The 19,429-nt window shown below is 42.4% G+C and overlaps 1 protein-coding gene and 1 long non-coding RNA gene across 2 annotated transcripts in view; one reads left to right on the top strand and one right to left on the bottom strand.

The window, feature by feature from the left end:
* Positions 1-8,454, bottom strand: part of STMND1 (stathmin domain containing 1) — a 29,312-nt gene extending 20,858 nt beyond the window's left edge. Inside the window, exon 1 of the mRNA XM_009241447.4 lies at positions 8,133-8,454. Within this exon, the coding sequence (XP_009239722.3) occupies positions 8,133-8,213 (81 nt within the window). The 5' untranslated portion in view covers positions 8,214-8,454. The remainder of the gene's footprint in view (positions 1-8,132) is intronic.
* On the top strand, positions 2,878-10,823 carry LOC134761608 (uncharacterized). The gene is made up of 3 exons (XR_010140518.1): positions 2,878-2,941; positions 9,758-9,960; positions 10,494-10,823. It is a non-coding gene; the product is annotated as an uncharacterized LOC134761608 (long non-coding RNA).
* The last annotated feature ends 8,606 nt before the right edge of the window (positions 10,824-19,429 follow it).

Below are 19,429 nucleotides of genomic sequence, written 5' to 3'. Positions count from 1 at the left end.
CTTTTTGGCCCAAGGGGCACTTTTCTTTCCTGCCGAGTCTTTGAAGGGCCTTGGGAGTCTGCCCTCCACTTCCTACTCTTTTTTTTAGAGACAGGGTCTCCGTATGTTGCCCAGGCTGGGGTGCAGGGGCTATTCACAGGCACAATCAAAGTGCATGGATTCAAGCAATCCTCCTGCCTTGGTCTCTCCAGTAGCTAGAACTACAGGCACGTGACGCCATACCCAACCTCCCACTCTCTGCGGCAAAGCCTTGCTGTACTGTGAGAAAAGTTTGTATCTTGTTGGAGGGAGCAAAAGGTATGAAAGAAGAAAAAATGCCTGAATTGGTTCTTGATAAATGAGCTTCCAGTGGACAAGGAGAAAAGGACATTCTAGGCAGGGGAAACAGCATACACAAGACAGAGAAATGAAACCATATTGTGTGTCCAGGAACATGAATTCTTCCAGTGTAGCAGAAACAGATTGGGGTAGACAGTGGAAGGCACTGAGGTGAAAAAGGGAAGTATTTTGTGACAAGCAAAGGAGATTGATTCTATTTTGAATGCAACAGGAATCCTGTGTAGGATTTTTATCCATGGAAATAAATGAAAATCATCAGAAGGGTTTTCTAGAAAAATCACTTTTGGGTTCCTGCAAGTGACAGGAGTGGATAGAAGGAACAGAACATGGCGATCAGTTGCAATTATTGCAGTTGTCAAGGTGAGAAGTGATTAAACATAAGCAAAGATGGTGGCAGCGAAAATAGGGGAAAGAAGTGGGTCCAGAAATATTAGAAAGTGTACTGTGAGAAGCAACCTCTCAAAGCTTCAGTTTGAAGACGGGAGGTCCTCTGGCTCTAAAATTATGACTCTAGGCAGGAAATGTTTTCTTTAAGAAAAATGAATTAAAAATAAGGCCTTGTCATGAAACTCTTGGTACTTTCACAGTAAAAGTCATACAAATTTAAAAAATATATACAAGCATGTGTTAACCACTTTCTGGAATTACTCTAATGTTTGAAGTTCCTCAGAGGCTAAGTAGGGATCACAATGGCTAGGTTATGGTGGTGTCTGTCATGATCAGGTTTTCATAATTCAGTTAGGGATTCTTGCATGCTTGTAGTGGGAGTTACATAGCTCCTTATCACTGTGTTTACGCAAAATGATAACTCCAGCTAAACCAATATCAGTTCATTGTGTTGAGGGTTAATTAGTTTTGTCTCTCAGGGCTACATGGGAAATAATGAAAAACCAACCAAACAAACAAGAAAGTAATCAAAAACTCAGTGGATATGAAACGGGAATTGGCACAAAGAGAAAGCCTAAAAGCAACGATGTGCTTTTCTCTGTCTCCGTCCATCTGTCCTTCTTTATGGACACAGTTACTGCCCATCCTGTCCCTGTAGAGTAAGCAGAACCAAGAAAAGAGTCTTTACATACAACATATTACATGTAACATATGTGCATATGTTATATATATGTGTGTTTTATACATATATAAAACATATAACAAAAGAAAAGGAGATTGGGAGGCCGAGGCAGGCAGATCACCTGAGGTCAGGAGTTCGAGACTAGTCTGGCCAACATGGCAAAACCCCATCTCCAATAAAAATACAAAAATTAGCTGGGTGTGGCTGTAGGCACCTGTAATCTCAGCTACTCAGGAAGCTGAGGCAGGAGAATCACTTGAAATCGAGAGGTGGAGGTTGCGGTGAGCCGAGATTGCACCACTGCACTCTAGTCTGGGCCACAGCGAGACTCCATCTTCATCTCAAAAAAAAGAAAAGAAAAGAAAAGAACAGAACAGGAAGGAGACCATATCTGATGCTCACAGTTCATGCTAAAGGTAAAGATGCACATCATGTAAGTCATATTGAACACTGTTTTCCTTCTTTCCAAATAAACTACTAAAAGCCAATATCTACAGTGACGGTAAGACAAGTATTTTCACAAGTTTATTTTGGTTTGCAGATCCATCATTTTTTGATCCTAGAGAAGCACTGAGTTACAAACAGGGTCCAGTTTTGTCATTTAACATTTCCAAGTGGAGACTCTTGAAAGACTCTTGGACTTTTTCCAAATGGAAAAATTTAATGATTTAACGATAGTAACAACAACAACAATAGCAAAATGCCCACGTTGGAATTGAGAGCAAATTTGAATATTTTCAGTCTAAACGATGGCTTTTCACAAAGACTTTCTGTACATTACAACTTGGCATAGATTTAAATACCACAACCTCAGTGACCTCACAATTGTGTTATCAAAGCTACTATAACTACTTGGATTTGGAATCCAGGCCTTAGCAAGGATCTCTACCCATCTGTTCTTACTTAGAGACAGTCTGCCTTTGAGCTCTGCTGGTGACCAAAACCTAAATTGTAGCAGACAAAACACAGTCTTTTATCATGAAACAACATAAACCAGAGCAGAAATTTAAGGTTCTTCTCTTTTGAAAACTCAGAATGTCTTTCAAATATCTTACCCATGTGTAACACATTCTGGAAATTTTAACCCAATTTCATAATGAGTGTAGACTTGAGAACAGACATAGTTTAAAGACCAGACATATTTATAAGTTAATTAGATCTATGCCTCTCAGGGATATAGCAGTGTTCTTATTCTACACATACATGAAGAATTTATATTTTCACACCAGTAAGAAGTATACCTACATTAAGCCTTGGCAACATGGCCAAACTCATCTCTACAAAATATCAAAAATTAGCCAAGCGTGTTGGCTCATGCTTGTATTCCCAGCTACTCAGCAGGCTAAAGTGAGAGGATCTCCTGAGCCAGGGGAGGTTGAGGCTGCAGAGAGCCGTGATTGCACCACTGCACTTCAACTTGGGTGACAGAGTGAGACCCTGTCTCAGAAGAAGAAGAAAGAAGGAAGAAAGAAGAAGAAAAGAAGTCACCTCCATTATTATATAAGTAATGATACTTGGGGAGGGGATGGGATGGTGAGTGGAATGTTCTATTTTTTCCTTGACGGTACAGATTCAATGTGTTTCTACATTTTATGAACTTTATTTCATACCTCAGTGTCTCAGGGATAAACTTTTTATCAATTTTAAGTAGAATTTAAAAGTTGTGAATTATAAGATAACAGCTATGCACAGAAATAATCAGCATTCCAAATAAGGTATTGCTTAAACTACGGACAGGTGTTTTTTGTTTGTTTGTTGTGTGTTTTTGCTTATTTGTTTTTTGGTATGGATGTACTACATTTGTTCTATAGCTTTTGGGAAACATATTTACCAAAAAGCTTGAAGGGAATAATTTGTCAAGGCTCCCTGGAGTTAAAACCTTCTTAAGTCAAATTATTAGTAGATGTATTTTGTGAATATATTTGTCTATAGACATATAAGAAGAATTTCTTCAAAATTTGATTTTTAAGAAGTAATTTACTCCCCTTTACTGACAATCAACTAGAATTTTCTTATCAGGTATTAGGAAAAAACTATGCAGGGTCCTTGGAGACCATCTATTCCAATCCAGCCTCTCCTCTTTTATAACAGGCAAGAATTTTGAGTTATTCTTATAGAAGAATAACATTTCTCCAACTAAGAAGTTTTCCATGCTTTTCTTATTATTATGCATTATTTTATTACTGTATCTTCTCACCACTTTAGACTAAAGTAAAAGTGAAGGGGAAGTCTGTATATAGGTCTCAAGAAATTTGACTTAGAATATTTTAAAGTCATGTTACTAAGAAACATAAATATTTCATGCAAGCAAACACGTTCATTTCATTTTAAAGATCCTGCTGAACTACTGAACCCTAAGCCTTATGCATTTATGAAAGCTGTGAAAGAAATTATTATTATACCAATAGCTATCGAGTGTTTAATTAATAATAATCATACCTTTCCCAGATCAGATTTCCAAAGTCAAGTGCTTGGGGCTAGGAAAGAAGGTATATGCATGAGTCGAATCTCAGTCTATTTTCAGGTTATTTTAAAATTGAATTTCCTCCTTGCAGACTGTCATTAGTCTAGTTATGCTACTAGGAGACAAGAAGACATTAAGGAATCTTGGAACCAGGAGGGACATGCATTTGCTCAAGAAAGATTCATTAGTGCCTGATCAGTATCAGGCAGTGTAGTAAGAATTGGAGATACAAAGATTAAAAAACAGTGCCTGTCCTCAAGGAGGTAACCGCATAGGATGAAAGGCAAATATAGAAACAAACACATATAATAAAATGCTTTGAAATATGATAGTAGAAGGTATAAGATCAACCCTGCCAGCATGGTGGCAGAGGTTGGGGGTGGGAGGTCATGAAGAGCTTCAGGAGCAGTGACCTCGAGTGTCTTGTAAAATGGGTACACATTTATCATGTGACCCAAGAGAGGGAGAAGGAAAAGTCTGGAAGGAGAGGAAACAGTAGGTGCAAAGGCATGGAGCTAGGGACAGAATGGGCCTGGGGAACAAGTCCTAAGGTTTGTCTAGGGTGTGAGTGTGGGGAGAGACAAGACTGGAGGAGTTAGCAGAAGTCAGCTCCAGGATGGGCCAGGACAGCATGCTAAGTAAGGATTTAGGATTTTATCTTTATTTTATTTTTGAGACGAGTCTGGCTCTTTCGCCCAGGCTGGAGTGCAGTGGCGCCATCTTGGCTCACTGCAAGTTCCGCCTCCCAGGTTCACGCCATTCTCCTGCCTCAGCCTCCGGAGTAGCTGGGACTACAGAAGCCCGCCATCACACCCGGCTAATTTTTCTATTTTTAGTAGAGACGTAGACGGGGTTTCACCGTGTTAGCCAGGATGGTCTCGATCTCCTGACCTTGTGATCTGCCCGCCTCGGCCTCCCAAAGTGCTGGGATTACAGGTATTTTATTTTATTTTTTGAGACAGAGTTTTGTTCTTGTTGCCCAGGCTGGAGTGCAGTGGCATGATCTCAGCTCACCTCGCAATCTCCGCCTCCCGGGTTCAAGCTATTCTCCTGCCTCAGCCCCCCAAATAGGTGGGATTACAGGCATGTGCCATCACGCCCGGCTAATTTTTTATTTTTAGTAGAGATAGGGTTTCTCCATGTTGGTCAGGTTGGTCTCGAACTCCTGACCTCAGGTGATCCGCCTGCTTCGGCCTCCCAAAGTGCTGGGATTACAGGCATGAGCCACCGCACCCGGCCAGGATTTTATCTTATAATAATAATTGAAATAATTTACATCAGGCACTTATTCTGCGTCAGGCGTTGGTATGAGCACTTTACCTATATTGAGTTTATTTAACCCTCACAACAACTCTATAAAATAAGTACAGTCATCCCCAGCATTAGTGGGGGATTGGTTCCAGGACCTCCCTTGGATACCAAAACCCATGGATGTTCAAGTCCTCTATAGAAAATGGTGTAGTATTTGCATATAATCTATGCACATCCTTCTGTATGACTTAAATCATCTGTAGATTATTCATAAATACCTAAAACAATGTTAATGCTATGTAAATAGTTGTTGTACTGTATGTTTAAGGCAAAATAACAAGAAAAAAGTCTGTACATGTTCAGTACAGTTTTTTAAAAAAAAATATTTTCCAGCCGTGCTTCTTGTATCCCTAAATGTGGAACCCACAGATAGAGAGGCCCCACTATGTATATTATTACTGCCCTCATTTTACAAATAAGAAAACTGGGGCACAGGGAGGTTAAATAACTTGAAAAAGGTCACACAACAAATAAATAATAAATCTAGAAATCAAACCTAGCTTGTCATACTCTTGACCGTGGGTTTATGTGTCCTACCTGGTGGGTTGGTGACTTCTTTTCAACAGAGGACTGAGATAATCAGATTTTATTTGAGAAGGATCCTTCTGGAGGTCATGAGGATGATTAGAGGAGGTGGTCAGGTGGAGCAGGAAGTAGAAAAAGGTTCCAGGGAGAGCAATTAGGAGACTTGTACAAAAATCCAAGTGAGAAGTGATAATTATCTTACCCAAGAAATTTAGGTAGAAACCCAGGAACCCTCCTGGGCCTTGGAATGGCTTGGCCCAGAAGACATCTTGTATTTGACGCTCGGTGAGGACTGGTTTTTAGCATCCCCTCCTATGCTATGCAACGAAATTAGTTTCAGCAGTAACCATGAGATGGAACAAATGATAATGGCGAGAAAAGAAACACATTTCCTTCTGTTGAAGTCTTATATGTAATCAGGCCAGCAAAATAAATAAAAAATAAAAGAAAGATTTTTGTATGAAAAAGGGGACAAAAACAATGGATTAGCACTTTTAAGTGACATTAATGTATTTTTGAAAAATGGGAGAAAAAAGTATTTCTACGTATTAGTCCAAAGTGATCATGAGTTCACCAGGCCAATAGGAGAGGGTCCCAGGGAGGGCATCTCAGGAAGAGGGAATGGCACAGGTAAAGGCATGGAGGTGTGAGAAGCCTGGAAGAACTGAGCCCTGAGAGTCATTTGGCTTAGCAGACCCAAGAGCCCATGAGTGATAGGCACTGGCAGAAGACAAGAGAAGAGGATGACATTAGAGGGACAGGATAGATTATAAACTAAAGGGTTTTGCACACGAAGAGAAATTTTTCCCTTGGCAAGATAGGTGGCAGTCTGGAGGAGAAATTTGTTAGGATCCTGGCAGGAGAGGCAGAAATACCCCATAAAAGGTAATGGGTCCTAGCGGGGTGCGGTGAGTTACACCAGTAATCCCAGCACTTTGGGAGGCTGGGGCCGGTGGATCATGAGGTCAGGAGTTCGAGACCAGCCTGACCAACATGAAGAAACTCTGTCTCTAATAAAAATATAAAAATTAGCCGGGCGTGTTGGTGCACGCCTGTCATCCCAGCTACTCAGGAGGCTGAGGCAGGAGAATTGCTTGAACCCGGGGGACGGAGGTTGCAGTGAGCTGAGATCGTGCCATTGCACTCCAGCCTGGGTGACAGAACACCAAAAAAAAAAAAAAAAAAAGTAATGGGTCCCTATACAGAGACAGTGGCAGTTTTAGGATGGAAAGCAGAAAACAGTGTTAAGATGGGTGGCCATTTGGGCACAGGCTTTCCCCAGGGCACCAGGTACTAAATGTGGAGTCAGCCTTCACTAGATTCTGGTTTGCTTGTTTCAAAATGTACTCCAAGAGCCCAACAGATGTGCCCCACATGAAGTAGGTGCTGCAACTGGCACTTAATAGTGTCTTGCACAGTGCCTGTTGAGACCAAGTGTGTGCTCTTTGAACAGCAGCTCCAAAAATGACCCTTCGGAAAGGTGGCCATAAGTCCCAATTTGCTGTGCTTCGGCCAGGGTCTTTGGGAAAATGTATTAATAGGTTCCCTTTCACTCTTAAAAGCATAATTTTGATGATAAATTATATGGTAGCCTTATCTTTCGGTGTAACCCCTCTTAGGTGAACCCTTGAGGGTTGCTAGCGCTGTCTGTGGAATCTGGAGGGTGGTAAGGATGCAAAGAAATCATGGACCTCATTTCTGCTCAACCAATTCATCCCTCTAGGTCTCGCTCTGGAAAAAATTCCCCATAATGTCTCTAGAAGAATTACAGGGCATGCAACTTTGAGGAATTAGGGAAAAGAATATTGGAACGAAACTCTTGAAAACTAAATTCTACCTTCGCTGTGCCCCCAAATTAGCTGTGCAGCCTCAGACAAGTCGCCTATCTCTCTGGGCCTCATGATCCTCATCTATGAATCGAGGGGACGCAGCCAGATAGGTTCTGAGATCTCTCCCAGCTTTAAGAAAAGACCAAAGGGCCTATTTTTCAGAAGCCAATAGTATACGGCAGTTCCTAGGGACTCTAACCTTCCCTCGAGAATCACGGTCAACCCTAGCTCTGTGCAGAACATGCTGCTCATCCGGTTATTCCTTGCCTCTGCCCTGGGGTGTGACCACCTTCGCAATCTCTTTAAACACCAAAGGCTCTCAAAATTGATCCTATAGCCATATATCTGTATCTATACTCTCTATCGATATAAATAGATATATTTTGATATTTATCCATCCATCTGTCTAGACCCGGTTAAGACAGCAGTTAAACACCGGTAGAATAAAGTTGCTACCACCTGTTAACTAGCCTCGACCGACCCTGCTCCAGCCAACTCTTGTCGCCCCCAAGCGTGGGAATCGCGAGACCTCCCAGGCAAAAGGCTTTATGTCTGTCTGTCTGTTTGTTTGTTTATTTATTTATTTATTTATTACCTTGAATCCCTCTTTCCAGCCCTTCTTGGGCGCGGGTACACGTCTGCGGTCTTCAGCAGGCTGGGAAGGTCCGCAGCCCATGCTGCGCGCGCGCGCTCCTCCTCCGCGGGCTTGGCTGCTGTGCGCCCCCGCGAGCGCTCCCTGCCGCGCTCCGGCGCCGGTGGTCCCGCGCTCCTGCGCCCTGCGCCCCTGCCCCTGCGCTCGGGCGCCACCCTCCTCTCCCACTTCCCGCGCTTAAACCCCGGGCCGGACGCACTGGGTTTCTGGGCAGCCTCCAGGAATGGTTGCCACAATAAATTACGTCATGCAGACCCGGGACCTGGGCGGAGATGGGACTCTGGTAACTGAAAACTAGAAGGTTGGAGGCGTCTAAATCACAGCTAGGATGAAAATGGCAGCCCTATCCAGAGCGAGGGGCCGGGGGAAGGCCCGCTGCCTGGCTGCGTTACTTTGAAAAGTACCAGAGTCGCAAGCATTTTGCGGGAACCTCTTATTTTTCCTCTTTGTAAGACACGGTGTGTGTGACACGCCCCTCCCCCTGGTGCCTGGACCACATCCTTGTTTTTAGACACTGTCCGTAGTGAAGGTGATCGTGTGGAATGCGAGGCAGGTGTCCAGTCGCAGAGACGGCTGTTGAGAGCCGGAGGACGGAGTGGAGGCGGCCCCGACAGCACCAGAAGGCAGTGGCACAAAGCGACCTCAGAAAGACGGTCGCAGAAACAGAAACCCACACGATGGAGAAAAGCGGATAGGACCATAAACAGCTCAGCAGCCGCCAGATGGGTCACGCAAATCATTTTAATGGCAGGTGCATTTTATGAGCTGTTAGGCTGTATGGAAAGAGCATGGCTATGCATATTTCTAGCAGAGAATTAAATCAAGAAGGTGTTATCCGTCAAAAAAGGCAGACCAGGAAGACTGCTCAAATGAGGAACAAGTTTGTCTTTTCCGGATATTTTCTTTTAATCTTAATTTTTATTTTTAAAAAGAATTAAAACAGGAACTAAAAGGAATCTTAGAGGTCTCCTATCAACTCTTTTTTTTTAGTTTTAGAGAAGTTGAGTGACTTTCCCAAGGTCAACGGGAAGCTAGTTAATGAAGGTAGGATGAGGAACTAGGTGGCCTGACTCAGTTTCTCTGTGTCACCACAATACCAGGAAAGTACAACTGAGGATTCTTGGAGGTGTAAAAATCCTGGGTCCTTCCAAGGAAACTAATGCTCATCTCTGTGATAGGAAGCCGATTACTTACAGCATTTAAACTCATTTCACTGTTATTGGATGTTGCTGTCAATTTTCGTTTTACTAAAATTGAGGAAGAGGAAAGACGAGGAAATGAAACTCAACTCAAAGTATTATAATTATGGAGCAAGAAACATTGAAGATTTATTGAATGAAGAGTTGAAACAAAGCTAAAATGGTGTTGGGGGAACAGCTCTGATAGTATTAACTCATGGGTGTCACATGTAATGCCCCAACTGGAAACTGGGGGAAATTCTCGATTAGAATATTCCAACACAAAGAACACCAATAAAATGTTCTTGAGCAAGTTAAATGGATGTTTGTAGAACTCTAAGGGTAAAATACTGCACACAACTTTTTTTTTTTTTTTTTTTTTCTTTTAAGGCTCTCCGTGAACAGAAATTTGCTGAGAACGAGTAGGTGGTACCCAAGTGTGTTGTGCAGGTGTCGTCTGCAGCATCCTAGGACTACACTGTGTAAACTAATATAAAATCCTAAGCCCACCATAGACTGAACAGACCCCATCTGAGCCAAGGGGATCCCAGAACAACTTAAAAACCAAGTTCCTGGTTATGACGGAATGAGAGGTCAGACATGCCTTTTTTTTTTTTTTTTTTTATACTGCCTTGGTTTAGACACGACAACTGATCAGCATTAATGTTAAAATAGAGACCAGAAGATTGGCAGAACAGGCGGTGGCTCACACCTGTAATCCCAGCCCTTTGGGAGGCCAAGGCAGGTGGATCACCTTAGGTCAGGAGTTCAAGACCAACCTGGCCAACCTGGTGAATCACCATCTGTACTAAAATTACAAAAATTAGCGGGCGTGGTGGTGGGTGTCTGTAATCCCAGAAACTTGGGAGGCTGAGGCAGGGAGAATTGCTTGAACCCGGAAGGTGGAGAGTGCAGTGAACCGAGATGGCGCCATTGCACTCCATCCAGCCTGGGTGACAGAGCGAGACTCCATCTCAAAAAAAAAAAAAGAAGATTGACAGAACTTTCGTGGCAGTAACATACCAAATTATAAATAGGACCTAAGGCAATGGTTAAGTCATACACCTCTACATTTAAAGAAGAAACTATGTTCTAATCTTGCTATGAAGTTTTTCTTTCTCTTTAGCAGCTAAACAAGCACTGGCCGGAAATAAGCAATATTGAAACAATTACAGCTTATCCAGCTCACAGGCTCTGACTAACTGACCTCCTGCGACACCAGCCCTAACTACAGCTTTGATTGGACAAGAGATCAATTTCAGTAACTTTCTGCTGGTAAGAAGACCAGCGACCATGGACTGTTTCTGACCAGTTGACAGAGGTTATGGACTTGCATGCTTCATGTCCTCAAAAGACCTTTTGATATATAGGACTTAATTTTAATACATTCAAATGTTAAATCACCCCAAAGTGAACATGGGGTCATATGTTAACATGCATGTTAATTTAATACATATGCATCCGAACTACCTTTATGAATATTCATAGCTCCTCCTACAACCTGTTGAATATGTACGTTTAGCCAGCCGGTTCAGGATAAAGCTGTTACCCCAACCCCTACTCCTTTGAAGCACCTGTCTCTGGTCTTTGCACGAGGCAAGCTTCCCAGCCTGAAGGATGGCCACCTTGCAGGCTGTAACCCTTTATAAGAAATGAAGTTTTCTCTCCTTTCCACATTTCTAGATACTGTGTGTGTTTTTTAAGTTAACATATCCGAAGTTGTGAAAATGCCCTTTTTCTAGGTGTCTGTTAGGGCTGATGAGAGCCGATTAACAGGAAATTTGGCCCCAGTTGTTAAATACAGCTGTTATTAAAATTAAAGTATATAAACTTACAATTCAACTAGCTATGTTAAAAAAAACCATAGGTAATAAATACAACCAGACTTTGAGTAGCAAAGATGTAGAACACCTCTGAATATTAAATCATTACTGCAAAAACAGAAAATAGAAAAGAAAAATGGAAGACAGGAGAAAGAAGTGAGGAGGAAAATGAAGGAGAAGAATCAAGACAAAGTCCATTAGACAATCAAGTACAGAAGAAAAGAAACACTGGCCTCATTTTATCAAGGAATTTTCAGTCTAGGAACATCTTTATGCATAAAATTACAACTAGGAGCCCTGATGTTACACCAGCTGCTTATTTCTCTTCCCTGGTAGAGAAAGGTTCTTTGTATTTAGTGGGTCAGGGTGAAGGAGAAAAGAAAATCCTCGCCTGCCATCACCCAACCTAGGAGTCGGTTTTCTCTCTGTTCTGGTACAAACTTAACCCACATGGGATGCAGGACAAACCAGAGATCAGCCTTGTCTCCCTGCAGCACTCTGAGCAATAGTGTATTAGGGCAGGGTATTAGGGCAGGGTGAGTCATAGGCAGCCCAGAGGCTTCAAATTCCACAATGGAAGCTTTCTGATTTCAGTTCCAACTCCAGGCTTTTCTAAGAAGTGGAAAGTCACATAGAGAAATCAGTTCTAAACCCAATATCACATTTACTGAGTTTACTGGCATCTTTCCATAAATAGAAAAATTATGTACTGATTTTCATTCCCAAACATGTCTCAATGGACTGATTATTACAATAATAGCTAATATTTTGAGTGCTTGTTAAGGATTAAGTAAATGAGGGCAGCTAGTGGCTAATATTGGCATTTCTACTTTATCAGCCTACTATTAGTCTGAAGCAAAGACTAGAAAACCCACTGACCAAATCTTGCCCACTCTGTCTTTATAGGACACATGAGCTAAGAATGGATTTTGTGTTTTAAGTGGCTGAAAAAAAAATGAAGGAGAGTACGATTTAGTGATTTGTGAAAATTATATGAAATTCAAATGTCAGTGTTTGTAAATAAAGTTTTATTGGAACACAGACATTCCCATTTGTTTACATATTATCATCCAACCGCTGCTTTTCTGGCAGAGTTGAGTAGTTATGGCAGATATCATATGGTCTGCAAAGCCTAAAATCTTTATTATCCAGCCTCTTATGGAACATGTTTGCTGATCTCAGACTTAAAATGATAAAGTAACTCCCACAAAGTTATTAAATCACTATAAGGAACCCGAGAAGCCAGAAAGAGTTTGTGCTACTTTCAGAAGGGCAAAAAACTCCGAGGGTATAAATGCCACACAAGGGAATTTATCTCATTAAATAACAGAATTCCCAGGCCTGTAAAACATGTTAAGTGGCTTCATTCAGCTGATAAGCCCTCCCATGCTTGGCTGAAGCACTCTGTTCAACAGGAGGGCTATAGGGTGGGAATGACACTTCACTGTGTTGCCCTGCTGTTTTACATCCGAGATGTAGTGCAGGGAGCACCGTGGCTTCTGGAAAAAGACAAGAGGGTACCAGCTTGTAGGAAACAGGTGGCATTTTGAGTGTCATCTTGAATTCAAGATCAAATTTTATTTTTAAATTAAATTAAAATTTTTTTTTTTTAGATGGAGTTTTGCTCTTGTTGCCCAGGCTGGAGTGCAGTGGCACTATCTCAGCTCACTGCAACCTCTGCCTCCTTCATCCAAGTGATTCTCCTGCCTCAGCCTCCCAAGTAGCTGGGATTACAGGCGCCTGCCGCCAGACCCAGGTAATTTTTGTATTTTAGTAGAGACAGAATTTCACCATGTTGACCAGGCTGGTCTCGAACTCCTGACCTCAGGTGATCCTGCCTCGGCCTCCCAAAGTGCTGGGATTATAGGCATGAGCCACCGTGCCTGGTCCAAGATCTAATTTTAAAATCCCATGTTGTTCTGGTTCTTCACATCCCTTTGCCAGACATTTCAACCCAAACATTCCATTACTTGAAAACAGTCACCCCTCATCCCTCATATACATTGTGTTGCTCAGTTATAAGGGGTCTCTGAAGTTTCTGGCTTCTGAATCTGCTGGGGCAGGTTGCCTCAGTAACTCTACCAAGCACGTTTAGGAAGCTCACAAATCTGTCTGTGAACAGCTGTGTGATAAAGAAAACTACTATTACTAAAGGAAATTTGTATCAGAATATTGTCATTAAAAACACACACACACGACAACACATTTGCATAATCAACATTTTTGCAATTCATTTGCCAACACTTGCAATAACACCAGTAATGAATGAATGGTGTTGCCGCAAATCACAGAGTCCAGGCATATTTTAGGTATCCCTTTAAGAGAGTTGGTTTGACAGATTCTTGCAGAGAACAACTAGAAATAAATAAATAAGCCCACAAACAGGGGAACAATTGTTTGTTGAACCTTGGCATTAAGCCAACAATCTTGATGTTTGCTCATTCAACACAAACTGGGTAAATACAGAGAGTAAAACACCAATCTCAGGGTAATAACTCAGAGAACGGCAGTGTAACAGTAAATTTAGCTATAATAATCTCATAGAATTATAAGACTTCCATTTACATCTATGTTAAGAAGCAGTTCTGAACTGCATTTAGATATTGTATAGGTCTAATACTGTGCTGAGAGTTTAATGGGGATGTGTAAAATGAGAAACAATACTTGCTGAATGGCAGTTGGAAAAGGCAAGCTTGCTTTTTAGAAAGCTGTAACAACTCTTAAGGTTACACATGGCAATTTTCACACACTGATATTCTCACAATTAAAGAAAAGTAATATTTAAATGATTTTCACTGCTTCCAATTTTGGCAGTACGTGGGCACAAAGCACTGAGACTTTTCGAATTAGTGGTGTGATTTTTCCGTGCTGGCCTTGAACATATTGTTTGACGCTCCAGGGGAGTTTGGCTGCTTGAAGAACTGAAAAAATGAGGGGAAGAACAAAGCTCTCTCAGAAATTTGAATTTTTTCTCCACTGGAATGTGGTGGAAAGAATGCTGGGCCGGCTGGGTCCCTTCTGATCCCAGCCCTGTTCTGTCATGCAGCAGCCTTGAGGAAGCCATTTAATCTCTGGGGGCTGGACTAGGAGGTGCTGGATGTTTAATAGTTCCTGGAGCTCTGGTTCTCAAAGCGAGGCACTACAGCATCTGTTTTAGAATAGCCTCTGCTGCTTGTCATCAATGCATATTCCCAGCAACAAGAACAAGGGTGCTGGATTGGAACCTGCAGGACTGGTGCCTTGGAATCTGTGTTTTCAACAAGTACCTCAGGTTATTCACATGCGTAGGGATGACTGACACATTGCAGAGAGCAGAGCAGAGAAGAACTTGGGCATCCAAGGGAGACTGACCTGGCTTCACCTTTGACCTTGGGACGTTATTTCACCTTCCTAAGTCCTAGTTTACTCTTCTTTAAGAAAGGAGATAGTAGGCCAGGCGCAGTGGCTCACGGCTGTAATTCCAGCACTTTGGGAGGCTGAGGCAGGCAGATCACCTGAGGTCAGGAGTTCGAGACCACCCCTGCTAACACGGTGAAACCCCGTCTCTACTCTAAATACAAAAAATCAGCCGGGCATGGTGGCGCGTGTCTGTAGTCCCAGCTGCTTGGGAGGCTGAGGCAGGAGAATTGCTTGAACCTGGGAGGCAGAGGCTGCAGTGAGCCGAGATTGCACCACTGCATTTCAGCCTGGGCAACAGAGTGAGACTCTGTATCAAAAAAAAAAAAAAAAAAGAAAGAAGCTAGTAATAATACCTATCTTCTTTCCAGGGTTATTGGGAAAATTAAATTAGAAAAAAAAAGGCCTGAAAAGTACTTCCTTCACAATATTCCTGCACAATAATTATGCAATATATGGCAATTGAGATGATTTACAAATTTGACATTTAGGGTAGATGTATTTTTTATTGTAAAGTAGATAAAATTATAAATTCTGGCTGAAATTCACAAATTTATCAAATTAGCTTTACTGCAAGTGAAGAAAAAGTTTTTTGTCAAATAATCTGGTTTTTTTTCTTTTTTTTTTTTGAGATGGAGTCTCACTCTCATCCAGGCTGGAGTGCAGTGGCGCAATCTTGGCTCACTGCAAGCTCCACCTCCCGGGTTCACACCATTCTCCTGCCTCAGCCTCCCGAGTAGCTGGGACTACAGGCACCCACCACCATGCCCAGCTAATTTTTTGTATTTTTTAGTAGAGATGGGGTTTTACCGTGTTAGCTAGGATGGTCTCGATCTCCTGACCTTGTGATCCGCCCGCCTCGGCCTCCGAAAGTGCTGGGATTACAGGCGTGAGCCACCGCGCCTGGCCAAATAATCTGGTTTTAAACAGGATTTTTTTTTTAAACCACCAGTTTGATTACATCTCATTTTTAGACCAACATAATTCAACTGATATATCAAGCCACAAAGCTTTAGGAAAATCAGGGCTGGGTGTGGTGGCTCATACCTGCCATCACAGCACTTTGGGAGGCTGAGGCAGATTAACTGAGCCCAGGAGTTTGAGACCAGCCTGGGCAATATGGCGAAACTCTGTCTCTACAAAAAATACAAAAAATTAGCTGGGCGTGGTGGCATATAGTCCCAGCCACTTGGTCAGCTGAGGTGGGAGAATCACCTGACCCTGGGAGGTTGAGGCTGCAGTGAGCTGAGATCGCACCACTGCACTCTAGCCTGTACACCAGCCTGGGTGACAGAGTAAGACCCTGTCTCAAAATAAAAATAAAAAGTAACAAAAAAAAGAAAATCAGAAAAGTGTGCAAGTACTGTGTGGCATATATCACCAACTAGACTCAAGCATTACCGTCGTCGCAGTGGCTGTCCCCACTGTTCCTCTAGGGAAGCTCCCTCCTGAGCACGGATGGGGTTTGCATAAGTCCCATGATTCTCACTTCTTTTGCTCACACCCTCCTTCCCTCTGTCTTCTCTCATTTGGCTCTGCAATTATAGCAGCTACAGAGAGCTGCCTGTTCTCTATTCTTTTTCAGAACAAGCTGCAGTGAGGGCCTGATAGTCAAAATTACTTGGAGGAAAATTACAGCTCTTCTCCCCTAGAAAGTCTGCTGAGTCTCACCAGGAGAATCTCACAGGGAGGCTGCCACCAATTCTCTCTGCAAGGACTGTGAAACTCAGGTGCAAGCCTAGTAGGGTGGGAGTGGGGTGGGGAAGCAAGGAAGGGGCAGGGGGAGGCAGGGAGAGAGAGAGAGAGAGAGAGAGAGAGAGATGGATTGAGAAAGGTTTGGGACCTTTCCCAAACAGATGAGTGTGCTGGGGACCAGCCTCCACTGGTAAAGAGAAATTCCATTCTTCAATCTTCCTCTGCCTGAAGGGGCTTCATCCTCACACCATGTGGCACCAGCGTCATTGCTTGCAGAAGTGGCTCTGCCACTTTAAATTTCTGAAACGTGTATTGTGCACCTATTAAGTGCTCAGCTGGGCCCTCCTGTTGGCCCACCTTTCAGCTGTGAGTGAGCAGATGGAATCCTCATAATGACAACCATTAAGGGAGTAGAAGAGCCCCAGCGAGACTGATGCACTGCGAATATGAAAATGTCATTTATTCTTAAAAAAATAAAATAACAAAGTTGGTGCCATCTTGGAAGGGGAATGTGCCAGTGGAAAACTCTAGCTCAGTTTGTAAATGGTCCTGTGCAGCTACTGTTCAGGTCAGTTTTTAAATGTGGTTACCTACCTTGCCACCACACTTCCAGGTGCTAATATTAAGTAAGAGTGCAGGTCAAAAAAAGGTTATGCTGTTTCACACTCCACAGGGTATACAGTTGGCCCTCGGTATCTGGGTATCTGGTGTCTGCAGGTTCTGCATCCACAGATTCAGCCACCACAGGTTAAAAATTTATAAATTAAGAATACAACAATAAAAAATAATGCTAATTAAAAACAATACAGTATAACAAGTACTTATATAGCATTTACATTGTATTAGGTATTGTAAATAATCTAGAGAGGATTTAAGGCAAATGGGAGGATGTGTGTAGTTTGTATGCAAATGATATGTCAGTTTATATAAGGGACTTGAGCATCCATGGATTTTGGTGTCTGCAGGGTCCCGGAACCTGGGGAGATCGAGGGACAACTGTACATCAGCCTGCTGAGAAATGTTTTGCAGGATTCATGATTGAGGATCTTCGTACTAAGCCTTTCTTGAGGGAGTGTCTCAGACTCAACCAGCCTCAATTTTCCCATGAATCCTTCTTCATTGCCTTCCTAGATTGCTACTCCGCATCTCAGCTGACCCCATACCAACAAACTCCAATAGTATCTCCAGTCGTGTGCTGTGTTAAATTTTAAATGTATAACCAAATATCATTCGCTACTTCCATCTAACCAAGCCAGTTTCCTTATGATGCACACACGTGTTTAGCTCACAATTTGTTCTACATGCTTGCTTATTTATTCATTCAGCAACTATTTATTGAGCCCCTACTGTGCACCAGCTGCTGTCTCAGGTGCTGGGGAGACAGGAAGATCAAAATAAAACCCCTGCCTTCAAGTGCCTTACTGTTTAAGGGTCAACAGAATAAACACATAAGTGAATATATATCATGTGAGGTGGTAAAAAGGGCTGGGCAGAAAATAAAGATTGGAAAAGGATGGAAAGTACTGGAGGGGTGGTGTGATTTTAGGCTGGAGCGTCAGGAAAAGCAGAGAAGAAATGACTGTTACAGATTTAAGTGAGTGGAATGCTCCAAGCAGAGGGAACAGCAAGTGAAAGCACCCTGTGGTAGAAGCATATTTGGCACATGTGAGGGACTGCGTAAAGGCCAGTGTGGCTGCATGGGGGTTTGGAAGATGTAGGGACAAGGTCAGAGAGATAGCCAATGTCAGCATCATTGCTGTTAGGACTGGGTGGGACCCCAAAAGAATATTAAATAGTACCATCTAGTTTTTGTTCTTGAGGAGGTCACATGTTAATATACTGATTGTATGAGGTACAAAAGAGTCAAAAAGGGGATAATGTATGGAGGTACAAGCGTAGGATATGGGTTGCTCCTGTTGCCCCTAAGTCTACCATGCCTGCACAGATCCTGCTAGTTCTTTCTTTTTTTTTTTTGAGACGGAGTCTTACTCTGTCGCCCAGGCTGGAGTGCAGTGGCGCAATCGCGGCTCACTGCAAGCTCCGCCTCCCGGGTTCACGCCATTCTCCTGCCTCAGCCTCCCGAGTAGCTGGGACTACAGGCGCCCGCCACCACGCCCGGCTAATTTTTTTTGTATTAGCCAGGATGGTCTCGATCTCCTGACCTCGTGATCCACCGGCCTCAGCCTCCCAAAGTGCTGGGATTACAGGTGTGAGCTACAGCGCCCAGCCAGATCCTGCTAGTTCTTATTCCATTTGTAGAATTTCTCTGGCACTCAGCAGAGGATACCGTATTGCATGACAAAATGCCTTCTTTTTTTTTTTTTTTTTTTTACCCTAAATACAGTTTACTTTACAACCAGGTGGTGTTCTTAGTGATGGGGATGTTGCTCAGACATTGATGTAACTTCAGCAAACACTGCAGCAGGGAACATTCTTCTCCCCTGACAGGTTTTATAGCTAACAGCATCATCAGTCCTTTTTAGCACAGTCTCTGAAAACTTAAAAGGAGTAATTGAAGAATTCTCCATAATGGGAGGGCCTAAAACTTTCCTGCTGAGTTTATTCTTGTTCCCCTTTAGAGTTAATCCCAACTGACTATTAATTAGACTGAATATTTACCAGATAAATGTGGAACGGACAACAGTGATAGGTATTTGCAGTGATCTTAGCAAGGATGTTCACCTAGCAGGAAGAATCTTAATTTCAAAGGATTCTACATAATGTAGTAAGATTGTACTTTCAATCGTTCAGAGCAGATGTGGTATCACCTCAAACTACTAGAGGGAAAAATTCATCTTGTTATCTTCTTAAGACTTTTAGCTTGCTTTGAGTTAAATTCACCAATAATTTTAGAATTCTTTTATTTCTCATTCTGTTAGGAAAACAAGTTTAAAAAATTTATAAATTCCTGCAAGAGAAAAATAGATGCATCTGACCTGTCCCCTTTTCTCAGTCTATTATGTAAAAAGAAACGGGGAGTAAAACGGGAAAACTATCTCAATTGTATGATTATCATATATCTAGACAGCTTCTAGAAATTCAGTAGAATGATGACTCTCACCTTCTGCCCTTTCTTCTGATGCAACATGGTTCAGATAGACTTCTGCTTCCAGTCAAGATAGAGTAACAAACACTAGATTTACCCTCT

Source organism: Pongo abelii, chromosome 5, assembly GCF_028885655.2.
Source record: "Pongo abelii isolate AG06213 chromosome 5, NHGRI_mPonAbe1-v2.0_pri, whole genome shotgun sequence".
Lineage (NCBI taxonomy): Eukaryota > Metazoa > Chordata > Mammalia > Primates > Hominidae > Pongo > Pongo abelii.
This window is presented reverse-complemented; position numbering and strand designations above follow the sequence as displayed.